General features: G+C 36.4%; 1 protein-coding gene and 1 pseudogene across 1 annotated transcript in view; both read right to left on the reverse strand.

The window, feature by feature from the left end:
- Positions 1 to 21,768, reverse strand: part of CD96 (CD96 molecule) — a 106,211-nt gene that overhangs the window by 46,796 nt on the left and 37,647 nt on the right. Inside the window, exons 6-8 of the mRNA XM_011381574.2 lie at positions 19,551 to 19,641; positions 17,438 to 17,626; positions 10,558 to 10,650 (exon numbers count right to left, since the gene is read on the reverse strand). Coding sequence (XP_011379876.1) covers positions 10,558 to 10,650; positions 17,438 to 17,626; positions 19,551 to 19,641 — 373 coding nt within the window. The remainder of the gene's footprint in view (positions 1 to 10,557; positions 10,651 to 17,437; positions 17,627 to 19,550; positions 19,642 to 21,768) is intronic.
- Positions 3,657 to 3,775, reverse strand: LOC111737153 (annotated as a pseudogene).

The following is a 21,768-nucleotide window of genomic DNA, read 5'->3' on the forward strand; positions in this document are numbered from 1 at the left end:
GAAATATTAAAGTATATTCCAAATAATTTACATTTTAAGGATCATTTAATATGGACCTACCATGTGCCCAATAAAAGAGACAAGTGAGCAGTTGGAGGATAAAAAATAAAATGGTAATAAAAAGAAAAGAAATATTGATTTAGTCTTTGTTTTCTCCTTCAAGGAATTAAAAAATACAAGTAAAGGTCTTGGTTTATTTTGAAATAAATTTTGTTTGCTAGACTCTTTTTGGTGACCACATGCCTTCTCAGACTGGACCACTTGACTCTTTATATATTTTATACATTTTCACATTTGATGCTCATAACTATATAAACTAGATAATATTGCTCCTGTTTTTTAAGATAAGGAAACAGTATTAGAGAGATAAGATGACTTGCCCCAGGTTATTGAGCCAGTAGTGACAGACACAAGAATTTATCCTCAGCCTATCTGACACCAAAAACTATGTTCATTCCACTCTGGTAGCCTTGTAGAATATCACTACCCTTACTACAGCATGCATCATCAGAATTGGGGCTTCTCCGTGAGATAGCTCAGTCATGGTCAATAGTATACAACCATCCAGAATAGAAGGCCTTTTATAGCCTCTGCCTCTGCCTTTCTCCTACTATCACCTCTCAGCTTCCTGTCATAAAACTACCCAGAGTTTGAGCCCTGATCAGATGCCTTTTTCTTTAGGGAGCCTTCCTCTGCTCACTCTGAAAACTTTCCTTTGTTAATCTTTCCCTCCTTTATACTTTAAAAAATGTCCTTCACAACCCCCCAAATTTATTGAGTTATCAGCATTTACTAATAATCAGGAGTTATCACTGTTCTAAGAGATGAAGCTAGAATCAGCAGAAAAATCAGATTCTACCCCCTCACCAAAAAGAAGTATGACCAAACAAACAAAAAACCCCTGCACTCATGGGATTTGCGTTATTTTGGGAGAAGCCAGACAAGTAAATTATACAGGATGTTAAAAGACGCTACAGAGAAAAATGAGGCAAGGAAAGAGGACAGGAAGTGAGATAGAGGGGGCTACAGTTTTAAATAAGATTGTCATGAAAAGTCACATTGAGAAGGTGACATTTAAATAAAGATCGAGAGAAGATGAGGGTGTGGGCCAGTGGACTTTTGGGGGAAGAATTTTCCAGGCAGAGGGAATAAGTAAAAAGGCCCTGAGCTGGGATCAACCCCAGAATGTTGGAGGTGAATTTGGATGAGGCAAAGTGAGCAAAAGGGAGAATAGAGTAGTGAATCTATAATAAATTGAATATAACATGTGGCTTTTCAGGCTAACTTTAAAGGTATTTACCCTTCCTCACTGCCCCACTCCTCTTCTCCACCCACGTGACCAAGATTCTGGTGGGTGTTGTTAACATCATTATCCAGTGCAAGTGGAAACACACATAATTATTGGGCTAGATTATTTGCTTTTATTAAAACACACACACACAAATTAGACAAAGACAGACTGGTTAATTAATCAACCACTCTATTTCTTATGTTAGGTACACGGCATAGTGGTTAAATATTTATATAACTTACAAAGTGATCCCCAATAAGTCTAATACTGACTTAACCTGATTACTAACCTGTAATTACTATACATAGTAATTACAATATTGTTGACTATATTCCTTATTCCGTACTTTACATTCCTGTGATTATTTTGTAACTATCAATTTGTACTTCTTAATCCCCTAACCTCTTTCACTCAGCCCCTCAAACCCTATCCCATCTGGCAACCATCAGTTTGTTCTCTGTATCTGTTTCTGTTTTCTTTGTTCATTTATTTTGTTTTTATCTTCCACAAATAAGTGAGATCATATGGTATTTCTCTTTCTGTCTTTTCGCACTTAGCATAATACCTCTAGGTCCATTCATATTGTCCCAAAAGATAAAATTTCATTCTTTTTTTATAGAATACTCAATATCCTGTTGAGTATATGTATCACTTCTTTTTCCAGTCATTTTTTAATGGACACTTAGGTTGATTCATGTCTTGGCTATTGTAAATAATGCTGCAATGAGCATAGGGATGCATATATCTTTTTGAATTCATGTTTTACATTTTTTCAGATAAATATCCAGAAATGGAATTGCTGAGTCATAAGGTAGTTCTATTTTTAATTTTTTGAGGCTCCTCCATATTGTTTTCCATAGTGGCTGGACCAATTTGCAATCTCACCAACAGTGCATGAAAGTTTTCTTTTCTCCACATCCTTGCCAACACTTGTTTGTTGATGGTAACAATTCTGACATGTGTGAGGTGATATCTCATTGTGGTTTTGATTTGAATTTACCTAATAATTAGTGATGTTAAGCACCTTTTTTATATGCCCATTTTTAACAGGTTATTTATTGTTTTGCTATTGAGTTGAATGAATTCCTTATATGTTTTGGACATTAATCCTTTACCTGATATATGACTTGCAAATGTTTTCTCTCAGTCCATAGGTTGTATTTACATTTCATTGATTATTTTCTTTGTTGTGAAGTTTTTTTTAGTTTGACATAGTATACTTATTTTTCCTCTTGTTACCTGAGCTTTTGGTGTCATATCTAAAAAGTCATTGCCATGGCCAAAGTCAGGGAGCTTTTGCCCTATGCTTCTTTTCTAGGAGTTTTATAGTTTCAAGTATTATGTTTAAGACTTTAATCTCTTTTGAGGTTTTTTTTCTGTGTGTATGGTGTAAGTAAAGGGTCTGATTTTATCCTTTTGCATGTAAATATTCAGTTTTCCAAGCACAATCTATTGAAGAGACAATCCTTTCCCATCGTGTACTCTCGGCATCCTCGTTGGAAATTAGTTGACCATATGTGCTAGGGTTTATTTCTGACCTCTGTATTTCATTTCATTGGTCTATGCATCTGTTTTTATGCCAGCATCATATGATTTTGATTACTATAGCTTGGTAGTATAGTGAGAAATCAGTATGTGTGATGCCTCCAACAGTGTTCTCAGAGCTTCTGGCCTGTGTGTCCTGGAGGTTAGAACGAGGGGGAACAATGCCTGAGTTGGGCAAGAGGCTATGTTAGGAGCCCATGCTTGGTCAGCAAGGCTGAATGGACACAGAAAAGAGAGATATGGCCATCCTGGGGAAAAGGAGCACAGCCCCTAAATAGGAGGCCAAGGTGCATATTTTCCCAGATAAAACAGGAGTCCAGAAAAAGGATTCTCACTCAGGAAGAATACTTAGAGAAACAAAGAAGCACTCAAGTTGGAGAGACCTCCAGATAGATGCTCAAGGGCTGCACAAAGGGAAGAATCAGAAAACTGAAGGAGAGATGTGATCTGCACCCAGGCCACATAGATTTGCTAGTGTCCCGTGAGGTTAAGGTGACAATTTTTGTTCTCCCCATCCAAAGGGCACCTAAATTCGATTATAGCCAGACTGACAAAGGTCTTTCTTTACTTACCTCCCTCCCTTTTTTCCTACCTTTTGATCCCCAAAGAGAAGACCAAGTCAATAACTAGGAGTGAAAAAGAGGAAGAAGCCCAGAAATCACAAAGCTGTGAACTACCTTTCCCTTCCCCTCCCACCGCAGACATAAAGCACACATCTCACATCCCAGGCTTCCATAGCAGACTTGGGAAGGGAGGAGGGGGAGTAGTTCTGGACTGAATTAAATTTTGTGAGTTTTGACGTTACATTTTTTTCTTTAATTGCCTACAGCACCTGGTATTCCTAGGTGGTCTCTCATCCAACTACTAACCAGGCCCAACCCTGCTTAGCTTCCAAGATCAGATGAGATCGGACACATTCAGGGTAGCATGGCCGTAGACTTGACATTACATTTGACAAGACTTTTTAATTATAGACATGGTCTGGCTTTGTGACTGAAAAAAGACCAGACAAGATTTATTATGTGAATATTACTCCCAAAAAGCCAAGGAATCTGCCTGAAATTTCTTTTAGAGGCCAAGAAGAAATTATTCAATAGAGCTCATTTGGACAGGGAATGATGCAGTAAAGAAAATGAATTTTTGCTAACCTACCCAGTCTAGTTTTTTTTTAACTACCTACAAAGGTAAAAGTTATTTGTAAGTTCAGGGCGCCAACGCTTGAGTGATTTAGTTAGTCAAAATCAATTATCCAAGACTTTGCATTATTTCTATGTAAAATTGAGCCTGAAAATATAACTTATTTTCTCAAATAGTAATATTTCACCTGGCCTTCTATTCTATTAACATATCATCTATCAGTATAGCTACCTAGTCTCATTGGCAAATGTGTAATTGTATTCCATCAATTCACCTGAAGCACAAAGAGCTCTTAAACCCAAAGCAACATTAACTGGAGAACTACACTTAAAAGAATATAGGCCATCAACAGTATTTAAAAACATTTGAGTTTGCCTCAAGAACCCCCAATGTGAAGATAAGATAGAAATATTGACCTTCCAGCCAGCTTAAAGGAGATATGTCTTAATCTCTGCACAAGACCTTGTTTTCACGTGGGATGCAGATTGTTTGGAGGAACATGTGCTTATTACATGTATTGCTGTGTTACTGGTCTAGGAAAGTTTTCAAGAGTCCCTTGGGGGAAGCAGGACAGAGCTCATCATACATCATGTGATGCATTTGTAGACACTCGGTAATTATGAAATAAACTGAAGACTGCATCGTACAATAGCTACTCCCCAGAAGTACCTCACCCCAAGGAGAGAAAACTGAATAAACAAATACCAAAAATAAACTAGTCATCAGGAAGGCTACCTTTGACTTATGGGTGACAAGTAAGGAAAAAAATGAGAAATTCTTTAACAATCAGTAACATGTGCCCCACATGAATGTAATAAGAAAGATGCAATGATCAGAATTTCTAGGATTAAAGGGAGAAACTGTAGTTTTGTATGGATTCTGTTATGTATCGCTGGGCAATAAGAATTATACTGTAATATAACCTATAATTTAATTCCTTCTAAGTGAGCCTCTTTCTTGGAGGCTGCATTTCTCAGAAAACATTGATTCAGAGAAGGGAAAGAAGTCACAGCTGTCATGTCAACCTTTTTATAGCAACTATACTAGTATCACATTAGAAGGGATTTATTCAGTGTCTAAAGATAACTTATTGAGCAGTATTCTCTGAGGCAATAGAACTCAGCCTCTAAAGTCTACCTGGGTTTCATTCTGGCTTTTCCACTTACTGCATGACTTTGTATAAGTTATTTAACTTCTGTGCCTCAGTATCTTCATCTGTAAAATTAAGATAATAATAGTTCTTATACTAGTACTGTTGAGAGGATTAAATGAGGTGATGCATTTACTAGTTTAGAATGGTGCCAGGCACAACAGAGGCACTCAAATATTAACAATTATTGTTAATATTATTGCTTAGTACTATTAATATAATCATGGCAATTGGTAAATACTAGGAAAAAATGGAAGGCCCTTGTACAATAGTCTTTTAAAAACCCTTTATTTATCTCTCAAGTATAGGCAGCAACCCTGGTGAGTCTCCTGTTACAGTACTCTCCATTTCCACATACACGTATTCTAGTTCAGAATATCATCACTTTAAATCCCTTGAAATCCGTATCCTTCGGTCTTGTTGCTCCCTGTTCTTGCTGATACTATCTACCATGCACATGGCTTCTGTTCTACTCACATTAGTTACATACTCAAAAAGTCAGAGTGGCTGTTCAATGACATTCAGATCACAGCCCAAGTCCACAGTCCATTAACTTAAGCTCACCTTCGCCTGGTTCCACCTCACCTAAGCTGCTCCCTCCCCAATAAGCACTGCCAACACTCATCCTACTTGTCTTATGGCCCGCACTCATTTATTTTGTCTTTTCTCAAAACCAATGTCTGAAGATCCCTCTCTCATCTTTCTTCCACTTGGAGCTATATTTCCTTCTAGATCCCTTGTGCAGATTTCTCTGATTCCACTCTCCCCACCCCCAGCACTCACTTATTTTTCTTACTCTTTGGTGCCTGGATATATATGATAAAGGTGGAAGCTATCAGACAACAATGGAGGTGTCCAGACACTTTAAGACAGGCATGGCATGACCAGTGAAAGTATCAGAAACTGTCACAAACAGATCTGTCACAAACACTTCACCAGAGTCTTCTCACTGCTTTGCAGACTCTCTCTGAGAACTCCTTAATTTTAGAACCCAATATTGAGACCTACAACTGATCTGATCTGCTTCTCCTGTGATTTGTATTCAACTAATCTCATCCAGTGGCATAATTTCCAGTTTAATCCCCGCCCCTTTCCGACATGCTTCCTCATAAATCAGCAGTTTCACTGTATACCCTGGGCAACTGTTTCTTTCAGTCTGTACCTGCAGTGTCTGATTCCCCCACTTGCCAAGGATCAGGTGTGAGAGCTGGCCAATGGTTACTCAAAGTGTCCAGGAATAGAAATATCCAGATTGTGGGAGATTAGTCAGGTTTTTGGAGAGGGCTTGATATAAAAATCAGTGTCATCAGGCCCAAAGGTCATGCGCAGACCTAAAAATAGGAAGGTGTCTGTGGCCTGGTGGGTAGTGAAACGGGAGGCTGGGCAAGCGGCAGGCCCTGCTGAATCGTAAACTGTGCAACTGGGGCATCGCTGGTCTTGTTTGTCACTGTATCCCAGTATCTTAAAAATTCTTGATAGGTCGTAGGCAATCGGTCTTTATTTGTCGTTGAATAAATAACCTGTACCTGATTCATAGCCAGTAGTTAGAAGGCACAGGGCACTCTTTAGGGCAAGAGAAACCCTGAGTTATGCCAGCATTGTGTCACCCTAGACTTGTCAGGTGTGTCTGATTGTTCCATGTGGGCTTGTTTCATCTCGCTACTTAGCTTGTCAGCCTCATGTCTTTTCTGAGGACAGGAAATGCAGCTGGGACTCAGCAAATACCAATTAGTTCAGGCTGAATTGAGCTGGGTTTCCCTGGGTAACTCCTGCAGTTTGTAATGAGTTAAAAGGTTCTCCCCCAGTTAAAGAATATTTTTTTCATTTTAGTCAACAATTAGTTTAAAAAATATCCTTTCATTAAGGAAAAAAGAATACAAATTGGATGTTTGCAGCAAAATATGTAGCTGAATAATTATGACTGAATTGTATAGTTCATTATATCTTAGAATTTGAAATGAAATCATAGCTTTTTTCAGCTGGTTTCTATGACATGTTCTATCTTGTTCATTTCCTTTCTTAAAAGAACATGCAAAGATGAACCCTACCAGCTTCTGAGTTAGCCAGTCATCCTGTGATTTCACCATTTCCCTCCAGCTTGCCAAGACAAAATTTTTATTTTTCAGTTGTAACTCAGTTATTATTATAAGATTTTATTTAAATATAAACAGCCATTGATTTAGCATTTTTTTGACATGAAAAAATTAGACTGAGAATTGTTCCAGACATAATCTATTGTTACTATCTTGACAGAGGTTGAGATGTTGTAAAGCAAGAAATAGCTACTCTTACATCTGAGCCTGATGTAATGCAGGGTTTTTCAGCCTCAGCACTATTGACATTTTGGACCAGATAATTCTTCGTTGTGGAGGCTACCCTGACCTGTGTTGTACAATGTTTAGCAGGATCCTTGGCGTCTACGTACTAGATGCTAGTAGCACCCTCCCTGCTACTTTCCTATTGCGGCAATCAAAAATGTCCCCAGATACTGCCAAATGTCCCTGAGAGGTGTAGGGGAGGGCAAATTTATGACTTGTTTGCATCAATGCCAACTTCTGAAAGACACTGCTGTCCCTTCGCCGAAATTTCTTTAGTGAGAACAATTGTTCAAAAATAATCCTGAAGTCCAACACGGTGAGACTTATCTTAAGGAGGTCTTTTGATTCTCCAGGAATTTCCCAACTACATCGTCATAGTGTGATCGTCGATCAGGTAGCATTCTTTTTTTTTTTTTTTTTTTTTGAATACTAGAGTTGTAATAGGCTGTAGGCTTCTTAAGGGTAACAACTCTCCTTTCCCTTTCCTTGAATTTCTTCACAGTAATAAGAATGGTGTTTAGTCTGATGAATACATGTAACATAAGTCAGCTAACCCCATAGAAAACTCAGCTAGAAGAAATTCATATCTGCTTTTAGTTGGCCGAATGTAAATGTTGTGATGGCATGCTATTTTTTCTCTTTTATTTACTGTTGCAACTCCAGCAGTGTATCTGGTACATAGCAAGTGCTCAATAAATGTGTGATGAATGAATTATGTAATTTCCTTTCTAAAATATAGATTTTAATGGGAGAGGTCCCTGCCCATTTCCTAAAGGACATCATTTAGAATCCTTAGACTGGAGTTCAAGGCTCTCTTTATTTCACATTTTGTAATCTTCGCTTCTGCTTCTCTGCTATGCAATCCCACCCCTCTGACCCAAGCTTAGTTATTAACATTTTCTCAAATTCCCATGAGCATCCTTGCTAATGCACAACTGCTTACTTTGTTCTATTTGTTTAGAATGTTTTCCAAGCTCTCAAATGAGTCGAATAAATATAGTACACACTTCAAAGCTCAGCTTATTTCAACTCTCTTAGGTAATATCTGACTCCATGAACCCATAGGGACCCTTCTTTGCTCAAAGCCTGAGACTTACTGGTCTGTCCCGTTCCTTGAGATGCAGCACCTTTCACTTTACAATTCTGAATTATCATTTTCATGTATGCATGTCGTTTCTCTCAAAATACATTGTAAACTTTTTGAAGGCAGGAACAAATTATCATATTTTAACACCATAGAGTCTATTAAATATCCACATAGTGCCAGAAACATTATTCTCATTAATTCTTTTATTTATTCATTTATTCAACTAATATTTTTTTTTGCTTTCCTACATTGTACTGGGTATGTGCTTTGAAGAAAAACAAATATGCTCCCTGTCCTCATGAGTAGTTTAGACCGGTTGAAGAAAACATGGTATCCAGTGTGGTGAGAACTAGATTTAGAGTTAGAAGATTTTGGTATGAATACTAACTTGGCCATTTTCTAGTCATGTGATCATTTAGGCTCTCAGCTCCCATCTGGGAATGATAATCCTTGCTCCAACTATCTCTCATAATAAAGAAGATCAAAGTACATTGTATTTTATGTGCAAACATTTTCTAAATGACTGGATATGCTGGCTTAAATTTTTCACAAATTCTTTGATACTCTCCCCTTCAAGAGTAGAGCCTAATTCTCCTCCTTCCAAATATTAGCTAGACTTAGTGACTTGCTTATAACAGACAGAATAAAGTAAAAGAAATGATGTAGAGTTTTGGAGACTAGATCATACAAAGGCAGTGTGTCTTTAGTCTTGGTCACCCTATTTCTTGAATTACTTGGTCTGGGGGAAGCCAGCTGCCACGTTGTGGACAGCACCACAGTGAGGCACTGAGGCCTCCTGCCAAAAGGCTTGAGCTTGGGAGCAGGACTCTCAGCCCTGGTCAAGCCTTCAGATGACTGAAGTCCCAGCCAACAGCTTGACTATATCCTCATGAAAGAACCAGAACCATATGACCAGCTGAGCTGCTCTTGGATTTCTGACCCCCTAGAAACCATTGGCACAATATACGTCTTATAAGTAGCTAAGTTTGGGGTAATTTGTTATGCAGTAATGAATAAATAATCCATAGAGTACTATAGAGATTCAAGGTATTATTTTTGAATACGCTAATATTTGTTAAATGAAGAATATAGTAATCTGCTAAGGTTTGTTGCTGAATGAAAAAAAAAGAAGCTTAAAAAAAGAAAATTACAAAACTTTAAGAACTAGAAAAAATCAGATGTAAAACTTCTAATGGGAGATTTGCAGGCATTTCTCATTCTGCCAAATGCTTCATTTTCTGAGGTATCAATCTGTGACAGTGACTGCAGGCTATATATCAAAGGCTACAGGTTAAAGAAATTGTTCATCCCTACCAACTGCTTTTGTTTTATTCCATTTTCAGTTCTCATTTTAAGCTAAAATTAATAGTTTTAATTAAATAAGAATGAAACTTTATTTCTCTGCATAGAATGTACATTGTGTATGTGTATTAGAGAAAGCCACCACAGTTCTTTTTTAAATACAAAGGCCATGAACATGGGAATTTATGATTTGTTGCATCAATGCCAACTTCTGAAAGACTCTGCTATTGCTTTGCCATACAAACACTCACCCAGCCTGACCTCCGCTATTAATAATGCCACTGAGAGGCTAAATTCATAGTCCTCACCAGTCAACTTGGTCTAAATTAATTTGAACCAGAGCAAATTTAAATTTAAAACTATCTACTCACCTCTGGTCCACAGGATCCTCATTTACAACCAATTTCTTAAACATCTCACTGAGAACACAGCTATGGGGGAGAATAGTCAATTTATTAACCTATTTAATAATAAATATAAAATTGAACTCACTGAATATTTGTTGACTCTGATTTTGTCACAGCTTGAAATGAGGGGCTTCGGAAGCTGTGCTAACTCCTAACTCGTAGAAACCATGAGAATAGTTCTTACTATGTTTATCTAAAATGTCATAGATTAGAAAAGGCCATGGATCATACAAATTTTCTGAATTTTTTTTCTTTATCAATCTGCTTTGTTAAAGGATTAATAGCTCATGGAAATTAAAACAGTGTGAAAACATTCTTACTTGTAGGAGGTATGCTGTTGGCTGAAGAAGGTTGAATGTCAAGGGTAGATTCTGTAAAATTTAATGCAGGATTTGTTGGAGGGGCCACTGAGCCTGAAAGGAAGAAATATTTATAATGAACAAAAATATTGTAATAAAAAGATAAAGTGTTGACTTAGTCCCCCTAAAAAACTTAGTTTATTCATCTAACAAATCATTACTGAGGGCTTTTTATAGGCAAGGTATTGGGATATTATGGTGCATGGCAAACATGAGCCATCTTTAAAGAGCATACAGCCTGATTAATAGGTAGGTAGCCAAGCACTGTGTTGAGTGCTGTTACAGTGTAAGTGCAGGGTGCCACGAGAATGCAAAAGAAGGGTACCAACCAAGATTAGGAGGTCAGAGAAGACTTCCTGGAGAAAGTGACATTTAACCAAGACCTGATAAAACAATAGTAGCAGCTAATATTTTGAAGCATTTGAAAAGTAACCCTACAGTTTACAAATCATAAATCTATTTGAAAAGTATTCGTACAGTTTACAAATTCATAATACCATAATTTTTTTTATCAGCAAGAGTAGAAACAATGATACAACTATCAAATTGGTTGTAACACCAATGAACCTAAGATTGATGGTATTATACTCTTTCTAAAGTGTTTATTTTTGTCATAAAATTTTTGTTTGGCTACATTTGAACTCTCTGTGTGGGGAATACATTGTTTTACTTATCATATTATATATTCGTTTCAATTCCTTAAAGCCTCCATTATTTTACTGTAAAATATTCCTACTAGAAATATAAAACAATTTACAAATGCCGGAAGGATCTACTGACTTTAAGAACATGTGTATTAAATATGATTAAGTAATTTTGAGACTAGAGGACTTTGTGATTTTCTAGATAGAATGGTATTGGGTATTGTGTCACATACCAGATGTCAATTATTTGGATATTTAATTACAAATTATACTATTGGTTCTACTCTGTAATTTACTTTAAGATAAAAGTATGTATTATTTCTGTCACTTGATATCACATAGTATATTGGAAAGAATTTCTTCTTGTAATCTGGATGCATCTATGTTTTATTCTCATTGTTGATAGTGTTGTTATTGCCATTGGCTGTAGGTGGCACTAACAGCTGGCTCTGACTTGCTGTCATATAAATGATTCTTTGTTATTAATCTCTGAGGAGGTGTAGGATGAGAGTAGTTATATGGAGAATAAATGAATATGTCAGCAAAATGACCAGCTTCTTCTCCCGTGCCATCCCAAATAACTTTGAACTCTTTAGCGATTATGATTTGGCCTGCTATTATATCCCTTAACTTCACTTTCTAATTCTGCCTATTATCTTATACATCTTTCTCAAATCATATCCCCTATCTAACAAGAGATAGTTCAGCACAGTTTCTCAAACACAATATGCTCTCCATGACTTCTTGGTCTTTGAGTATGCTGTTTCGAACTCTTTCCCATCCCAAACCTCCTGTAATTGACCTCCTCAAACATAAAGACTAGGGATCATTGTGGTGTGCTTATAGACCTCAGTGTTTACCCTAGCAAAGGCCTCATTATTCATCAAGTATGCTCTTCAAGAGAAGTAATTGTTTTGCTCCTCAGTTTGTACTTTTGTATTTTATGCAAGTGGATGAACGAATGCCTACAAATTCCTTCTTAATATTGAAAGAAAGAAGATCAGCTTTAAGTACATAGCTAACTAATGGTGCATAAGAAACATCATCTTCCAAATTAATACCCTTAATGAGTTGGAGCATGGACCTGGAAAAATAATACTTAGGTGTTTTTCTTTGTAGATTTATTAGAACAGAGGTTGGCAAACTATGGCCCGCAAGTCAAATCCCATTCATCATCTATGCTTGTAAATAAAGTTTTATTGGAACAAAGCCACGCCCATTTGTTTACATATTGTCTATGCCTGATTTTGTACTATCATGGCAGGGCTGAGTATTTGATATAGGAACCATATGGTCCACAAACATAAAATATTTACTACCTGGCAAATAAAAACAGAAAAATATGCCAACTCTTGGAACAGAATATGTTGATAGGTTATGTTCAATCCTGGATTTCCACAATGGAAAGCATTTATTTTTCAATTATTGAATATTTTTATCTTCAGATGTTATTTTGCTATATTTCATCACCAAATATCTTTGTAACAAGAGGGATTCTTGAGTCAGACAGCCTCAAAGTGCATTAGAAAGTTATTACTCTGAGATTTGCATTTTGAGATGAACTCTTTGCTTTCTGACAAAAGTAATACATAGCTTTCAAGATGAAACCTGAAGCCAAAAATATCTTTTTAGTTTCAGACTAGCCTGCAAAATAGAAACTCTGCCTTGGTCAAAACAAAACTCAGGGAGTGTAAGAAGGAGAGGGTAAAACCTAATAGGAAAAAATCGTTTCCCAAGACTCAAAAGCAGTACTAGCAGAAACACGTCATCCAGTTTTCAGACCACTTCATTTACCATAATGTTGTCAGGGGCTGAGCTGCTGGTCGAAAGCACTTGCATTCATTCCCGAGTGTGTCCACTCTGCAGCGGTCCTGGCAGGGCCCTCAGGAGCACTTTCATGAGGAGCAAGGACCATGTGTCTCTCCCATGGGGCAGCTGGGTTAATTCTAGGGCTTCCTCAGAGCTTGAACCAGCCTGTAGCTGATCCACCTAGAAATGAAGCAAACCCCAGGGCTTGCTAGGATCTTGCTTCTCAAATTATGGTCCGTGGCTTCTCTTAGGAGCTTATTAGAAATGCAGAATCTCAGGCACTCTTTAGCACTCCCATCCTGATTTACTGAATCAAAATCTGCATTTTAACAAAATCCTTGGCTGATGAATATGCATATTGAAATTCTTTATTGATACTCTCAGGATCCCCAGGATTAGTCATGGGTATGAAGAAAATCATGAAACAGGATTTGTGTGGCATATCCCTCTTCAATATTCAGTGTTCCTCTCATCCCGTTATTGAGTTATTCCTTTTTAATCCTCAGTCTACACCCCAAAAGACACATACACACACTCACTTGCACAACTTAACTCTCTTTCTATCCCAAAGGTCTTGATCTTAACTGTTATGGTTGGAAAGCCATTTAATAAACAAATCTCTGTCAAGGCTGAAGACAGCCAGGATATTCCCCACCATAGCGGGTATTTGTACTCAATGTTTGGATTAAAACAAAACAAAACATTCCCTTCACCTCAAAACACAAAGAAAGAAAGAAACAAATAAATGCTTGTATATATCAAAAAAAAAAATTGACTCTGTATTACTGTAATTTCAGACATTCTGATAAGCTGGGCTAGCAGGATAGGATATTTTTGGAAAGAGCTTTCTTTTCTTAAAATTTACTGTTGAATCACAGGAATCTGTAGGTTTTGGTACTCAAATAACTGCTCGATAAGCCACTGATCACCCTTACACTGATCCTTTTTCCTTTCTGAGTTTTCTAGAATAAGAATTACTAACTACTTAGACTTCCTGGGAAACTGGGGGTTGGTGGGACAGGGAGCACATCAGAGGGCTGTTACTTTGCAGCGTTTTAACATTATTACTCTTCTTTGAGAACAAAAAGGAGCAAAAAATTCTCTCCTTCTCTCACTGAAACTCCTTTTTGCTGTGTAATATTCTCAGAATTTCTCTGCTTTAGCACTTGACAAATTTTTCCTCTGTACTTTTGTCTTAATATCTGTCAAAAATAATAGCTTGATAAGGCAATGACTCTTAGATAAGTCATCAGAAGTTTACTCCAGAGTTCATACAGCATCCCACAGTACTACCACAGGCAGAGAAAGCATGTTTGGAAGTAAATGCCTATGAACTACAACAAATAGGGATACATGATACAAAGACATATGTCAGAATGTGACCAGAGTATAAGCTATAATTTTAGGACACTGGACTCTTCAAGATTTATTGTCTTTAATATTTCATCATAAAGGATAAAGACTCATTTGAAAATTTAAAAATAACCATCTGCTCAGAGCCTAAAATTATACTAGATCCAGGACTATCTTATTATTGGAATTATGGTATGCTTTGAGTATCAGAATCAGTGCTCTTCCATATTACCCTAAGAAAATTTATTATTTTCTGACCTTAAAACTAAGCACAGTTCAAGAGAAAGAGAAGAAAAGCCATAGACCAAGAGAGTAATATTTAAAAATCACACATAAAGTATTATTATCTGATAAAGTAGTATTATCCAAAACACAAAGAACTCAAAATTCAACAGTAAGAAAACAAACTATCTGATTTAAAAATAGGCCAAAGACTTTAACAAATACTTCACCAGAGAACATATACACATGTCAAATAAGCATATGAAAAGATGCTCCACATCATATGTCATCAGAGAAATGCAAATTAAAACAATGATAAAATACCATTACACAACTATTAGAATGGCTGAAATCCAGAATATTGACAATATAAAATGTTGGCAAGGTTGTGGAGGAACAGAATTCTCATTCATTGTTGGTGGGAATGCAAAATGGTACAGCCATTTTGAAAGACAGTTAAGTGATTTCTTAGACAACTAAACATACTCTTATAGTACAAAACAGCGACTGTGCTCCTTCGCATGTACTAAAGCAGTTGAAAACTCATGCCAACACAAAGACCTGCACATGATTGTTTACAGTTGCCAAAACTTGAGAGCAACCAAGATGTCCTTCAGTAAGTGAATTAATACATAAACTGTGGTATATGCATACAATGGAATATTATTCAGCACTAAAATAAAGAACTATCAACCCATGAAAAGGCATGGAGGAACCCTAAGTGTATATTACCAAGTGAAAGAGACCAATCTGTAATGTTACCTACTGTATGATTCTGACATAACGCTGCAAAAAGACAAAATATAGAGAGAGTAAAGAAGCTCAGAGCTTGCCAGGGGTTGAGTGAAGCGAGAAAAAGACGAATAGGTGGAGCACAGAGAGTTTTAGGGCAGAAAAATAATCTGATACTATGATACTATGGGTACATGTCATTATACATTTGTCCAAACTCATCAAATGTACCATGCTAAGAATGAATCCTAAGGTAAACTATAGACTTTGGGTGATTATGATGTGTCAATGTAGTTTCATCCTTGCTAAAAATGTACCTTTCTAGTGAGTGATGTTGATAATGGGAGTGAATATGCACATGTGAGGGGAGAGTACGTGGAAAATCTCTGTTCCTTTTAATTTTGCTGTTAACTTAAAACTGCTCTTAAAAATTGTCTTTAAACAAACAAACAGAAAAGCCTAGTTTTGTCTATGGCCATGCCACCCTGAACAAGCCCGATCCTCTCTGATCTCGGAAGCTAAGCAGGTCAGGCCTGGTTAGTACTTGGGTGGGAGACCACCTAAGACCAAGTGCTAGGAGTTAAAAAAAAAAAAAAAAAGAGATTGTAAGCTGACAAGGTCCTTGCAATCTGCGAGGTCAACCAAGGGTTGCCTTGCCCAACAAACATAAACAAATAAATAAATGAATAAAATGAAAAGAAAAAGCCTAGTTTTAACATCAGAAAATATTGTTTTTTTAAATATAGTTCTGCCCATGGTGGGCATAGGGTTCTCCTTAGGAATCTGAGCTTGTCTGGTCTTTAGTGCATGTCCTTGATTCTGCTAAAGCTATTGGAAATCTATATGAGAACCAGTCACCTTTACACTGTTCCGAGACTGCAGCTCTAACTATGTCTAGCCTTCTAGAAAGGAGATGTATTTATTTTTTAAAGAATTAGGCAAAATTGAGTATAGACGTTGTATTGTAAAACCATGACATTTTCTAAATGACTAACTCTAAGTTCGCAGGACAATGCAGAGTTACAGGGATGGTGCCATTGTCCTAGTATCAGATTGGCACTGGCTTCTAAATAGTGGAGAATAGATTTGCAGTGAGCCATACACCTTTCTACATACAAGGATCCTAGGAACCTATCACCTGCATTTGTGACAGAGCTGGGAAGGACCCAAGATGCAGACTGTGGCTTTAAAACAAAACTTTCCCTCATAAATTATTCTGGTTTTTATGAGTATGTTATAGACTATAATATTTCTGAAAATAAGAAGGTGGTAAAAGATGTTAATAGTCCTGCAGAGTTTAATGATGACTTGCAAATCTGTTAAAGTTTTATAGATTTTACTTTACTGTTATATATGCATATTTGACAGTTGTCATTACAAGCTTCTTTTTTTTTTAATAGGCCATCTGTTGTCACTGTATTTGTTGAAATATTTGTTCACATCTTTTATATGGTAAAATCTACATTATTTAATCTGGTTCAAAGTAGTTAACATTCTGGTTAACCAAATGTTAGAATAAGTAGAATGATCCTACATATTGATTTTCAAGTCATAAACATCTTCTACGTGCCAGATTCTGTGCTTCAAACTAGGATGCTAAAATCATTATGATACAGCCCCTGTCCTCAAGGTATTTATGTCTCATATATTATCTATTTCTAAGTACATATGCTATATATAATTGAATGTTTTTAGTGATTCAGAAAGAATTTGAGGATTTTTTAAATCTCTCTTGATCATCAATATATTAGTGTTAATTTTCATTACATGGTAGATTAATAAAAATGCTAGTTAATTAAGAGTTATTAATAGAATTTGAACAAAAAATTTGCTGTATTCATCAGAAATTCTTGAAAACAGGAATTGTTAAGTTTTATATGAAGAAATTCTTTTCAGTAGAGTCCCATTTATCAAAAGATGTTTACTACTTTGAAATTTAATAATTTTGAGTTTTGTGAATGAGTTTCTGAGATTAAAATATCATGGATATCATGAATATTCTATTTCTTCCAATTAGAAATGTTCTGAACTTACGGCAGACTCGACCATGCCTTGCTGACCTTATTAAATAGACAACTCACCCAAGGAAAAAGTGATCTTTTTGGATGAGATATTCCACACTTTATTTCCGGGGACTGGAGACAGAGCCATACACCAGATGGTCAGGTTGTTCGATTGGGCTGGTTTATTGCCATACACCCTTGTCAAAACAGACTTCAGTTCCAAAAATCCACCTTTGTTTTTTCTCTCTTCAATAGTAGTGTAGATTTCTACAAGACAGATAAGAAGAAAATTTGTCATCAACATTTTGTGAATCATACAGTGATGCCATGGCTGGAGACGGTTCAGTTTATGGTAATGTAGCCTAAAGTGGTCAAACCACAGCTTCCATGTAGTAGGGTTTGTTCCAGCAGGTCTGGAATTAACCAGAACTGTTTTGCTCAAGCTTCTGCATGGCATTGATCCATGGTCAAGTTGTGAAATTTGTGTTGCTTTGTTTGTGACCATGGATCCAGGGAGGTTGGAGGCAGGCTGTCATTGTTTTTTGATAATTGTGAGATTGATGAATTGTATCTGGCTGGGTGAGAACCTGGGAGGGCTCTGCTATTGAGTCTGGGTACACAGCAGGAACATGACTAAGTGACTAGTAAAATATAAAACAACCTCAGCAGAGACTCCATTTTGGACTCCATGTTTCTGAGATGTTTTGTGCCATATTGGTGGTTCCCTTTCCACAGGTCACCCTAAAGAGGAGTCCATGCCCAACTTCTCTGGATCTCTTTCTGTAAATGTACATGTGATACATATACTTACTTTAACAGAGTTGCTGCAGTGTATCCTTTTCCTGAATAAGCTGTAGATTTATGACCATTGCCATTTTGGGTCCTGTGAGTCTTCTTTAGAAAGAGAACCCTGTTTAAGTGCTACTATTAGTCCAACCTTCAAATCGCATACATGGCCATAACTTTCTGGACTCTCACAGCTGTTTTACATGAAATGTTCTACACTTGTTATTACTTGCCAGAGTCATAACTAAATGCAAGTTGTATGCTGGTAGAATTCTGAACGCATTGTCTGGCCTTATGGTTGGGAGGGTAATTAGGCACATTAAATTAGGGCTTAATAGGACATATTGATAATGACTTTTAACAGAAATTTTCAGGATTTCAATCCTGTCATTATTGTGGGTGAACTGTTTTCAAAGTGAAAATAACAAAACCAATAGTAGTCTCGAAGTGAATCAAGTGCGTCAATATAATCATTTGGCAACACATACTTTTAACTTTATCAATTAAAAGAGGGGAGGGGGAGATAAAAGGAGTCAAATATTTAGTGGTGGAAGGAAATTTAACTTGGCTGGTAAACACACAATGCAATATACATATGAAATATTATTGAATTCTATCTTTGAAACTTATTTGATTTTATTAACCAATATCACCTCAATAATTTTAATAAAAAATAAGTAAAAAGAAAAAAGAAAAAAATAATAATGTAGCAAGAATTCTGTGACTGAATTATTGTTGAGAATATATTGTGCTTTGAGGATAAAAGGACTCAGGAGAAAGGAGAAGGGCTGTTGTCTCAGGCAGGGGATGCCTGAGATTGTTCTAGCAGAGACTGTCATGTTTATCATCTATGAAAAATATGGCTTTGTCATTCTCACCTGAGCTTGTCTTAATGTGTGTTCCTGTTTCAGGAACTTTTAATCCTCCTGGTGAGCATGTTCCTTGTCATGAAGCCAAGTTCTTTATGTATAATTTCTATAATCTACCCCTACCACCAATCCACCCAGGTCCTTACAAGAAAATGCAGAAATCATTTGTTTATTGACTTAAAGCATTGGTACTAAGTTAATTGAACTAAATAAAATTATTAATAGATGTATGTTGAGTTAAACTTTTTTGTCCTTGTATAAGAGATCTGCTTTTACTAACAATTAAATAAACCTTAATGTTTATATGTGAGTTGATGAAGTCAACTGTATTTCTTACATTCTAGGAAAGGTTATCCCTCATCCCATTAAAGCCATCAGATGAGCTATCTGAAAGTGGCATCTGGTAGGCCAGATGATGTTTTTCTTGGAATGAGAATTGTTCTTAATTGCCAAGATCAACTTGGGCAATGGCAATTTCTTTTGTTCTTTGCTTTCTCTCTTCGTTTGCCAAATCCACTTCCACTGAGTTTCCTTACCTTCTCTTTCGCCTTGAGGAAAGCTTCTGTCTATAAACCATGTGAGATTTGCTGTGGGATATACATTCCTCAGTGAGCAGGTAAATATTCTCTGGGGGAAAACAGGACACAGAACAGATTATTTGAAAATTCAGAAGAAACTGGTGCTTCTTACACCTCCAGCAACCCTCACAAGAGGTAAACTAGCAGGAAACAATTTTCTCCACTTTTAACAAGGCAGTGTTTATCTTTAAGAGGTTGTGTGAAAATGTGAACTATAAATGGAATTTCGCTTATAAAGATGTTATACATTAATGGCTAGAATCCTAGGTCAACTTAAGAAAATCTAGGACAATATTAATGTTGCAAATCTGATTTCTGGGTTCTGAAAAAGGAAAATTACAACTCTACATATGCAGAATAAAATAGTGCTAACTGGAAACCAAAGGATAAAAGGAAGAAACTATAGCAAGCAGAGCCCAGAGAATAATATTGTTAGTCTAAAAGCTAAATGAGAACTGTACTTTGGTTGTTTCTATTCCTCAAATAATGTAACGTACTATTTGTAGCAACAACCACAGACACCATTAAAATAAATATTTCACTTTTGACTTGTAAAGAGTTTTCCTAATTCATTTTTAAATTTTATCATCTTAATAATCCTATAGGGTAGGTAGGACACACATTATTGGCTTTTGACATATGAGGAAACCAAAGCACAGAATCACAGAATGGTTAAAGGGAGTGGAATATAGTTGATGATATGATTGGGAACAATGTTACCTCAATCCCAATCTAATATATTTCCTGGTAAAACACATTGTGTTAGAATAAAAAAGAAACAGAACAGGTAGATTATGTTACAAAACCAGAAAGTTTAGCAGTAGGGTTAGTTATGGTTTATTTCCAACACTGTTTGTTCTTTGTAAGATGGTGGTTTCTTCAAAAGCCTGGTGAAAATATCCAATAAGACTTATTGGATCCTCATTATTTTATCTGAGATACTGCAAAATTATCATCCCATTTATAGTTACTTATTTTCTCATCAAGAGATGTATGTATTTCATATATGACCAGCCCTAGTTCTTAGTTCTCAAGTATTTTTCATAATTTATAAATATATTAGTTAACTAATAAAGAACAATTAACTGTGTGTGATGCTTGGTGTGCCAATTTCCCCACAGACTAGTTACTCCCAAAGCACCTGTACCTATAGAGCTGAGAAACCAAACTGAAGCATATTAAGTTAAATTTCTCTGATGAGATCCTACTGAGGTGCAGCCTAACATCCTTCAGTATATCTCTACAAAAGTCTCAAGGAAATAATGAGACTTTAAGAGGAAGCCATATGTCATATAGAAGATGGTAGGTAGTAAGCACTGCAGCTCCCAGTTTTTTCACTCATTCAACACTTGACAGACGGGATAAATGCATGAGGCAGGAATGCAGGCCCATGTAATTATGCCACTTTCTGTCCTAGAAAATCAAAAGCAAAAACAGGTCCCCTAAACTATATTCTTATTAAGTATAGGAAAACGAATTCAGTTCATTTAATGTAATAAAATGTCAATGATTCATGTTTATCTCTAAGTAGTCCCTAAAGGGATGTAAGAGTTATATAACATGAAATGCTAAAAAAGGTATTAATGTCAATACTTTAAATCGCTCTTATGATTCATTTCCTCCATGCTCATTTAACTCACCAAAAGCTGATATGATAATATCGTTAACAAGTGAGGGTTCCATAATTTTACAAAGGTAAATGAGTAAGAACAAAAACACATTAAATTTGTAAAAAGAAAAAGATGAAATAAATGTGTACAAAAGTCCATGTCCACACATATACAAGTGCATGCACACGCACACACATACGCACACACATACACACACACACACGCACACTGTGTTCCTCTGTTTAGAAGTAAAATCACTCACTCACTCATTGTGTACCTGTCGCATCTGTGAGACAAACCAAATAATTTGTTTCTCCAATGCATCATTCTAAGTAAACATAGAATAAGTGAGCAATAGCACAAGAGTTATGTAAAAGGTGCCAAAAAGAACTTGGGCAGTTCTGTAGGAATTCAGAAAAGGGTAAAATCTGGGAAGAATTTAGAGAACAGAGTTGTATGTTATGGACAGGCAAGAGATTGGCCTGAACTCTACAGGTGGTCTGTATTAGAAAGTAGTGGGGAATTCTCAAAAATGGATAGATGGAATGGGTTCACAGGACAAGTGT

Source organism: Pteropus vampyrus, unplaced genomic scaffold, assembly GCF_000151845.1.
Source record: "Pteropus vampyrus isolate Shadow unplaced genomic scaffold, Pvam_2.0 Scaffold1, whole genome shotgun sequence".
Classification (NCBI taxonomy): domain Eukaryota; kingdom Metazoa; phylum Chordata; class Mammalia; order Chiroptera; family Pteropodidae; genus Pteropus; species Pteropus vampyrus.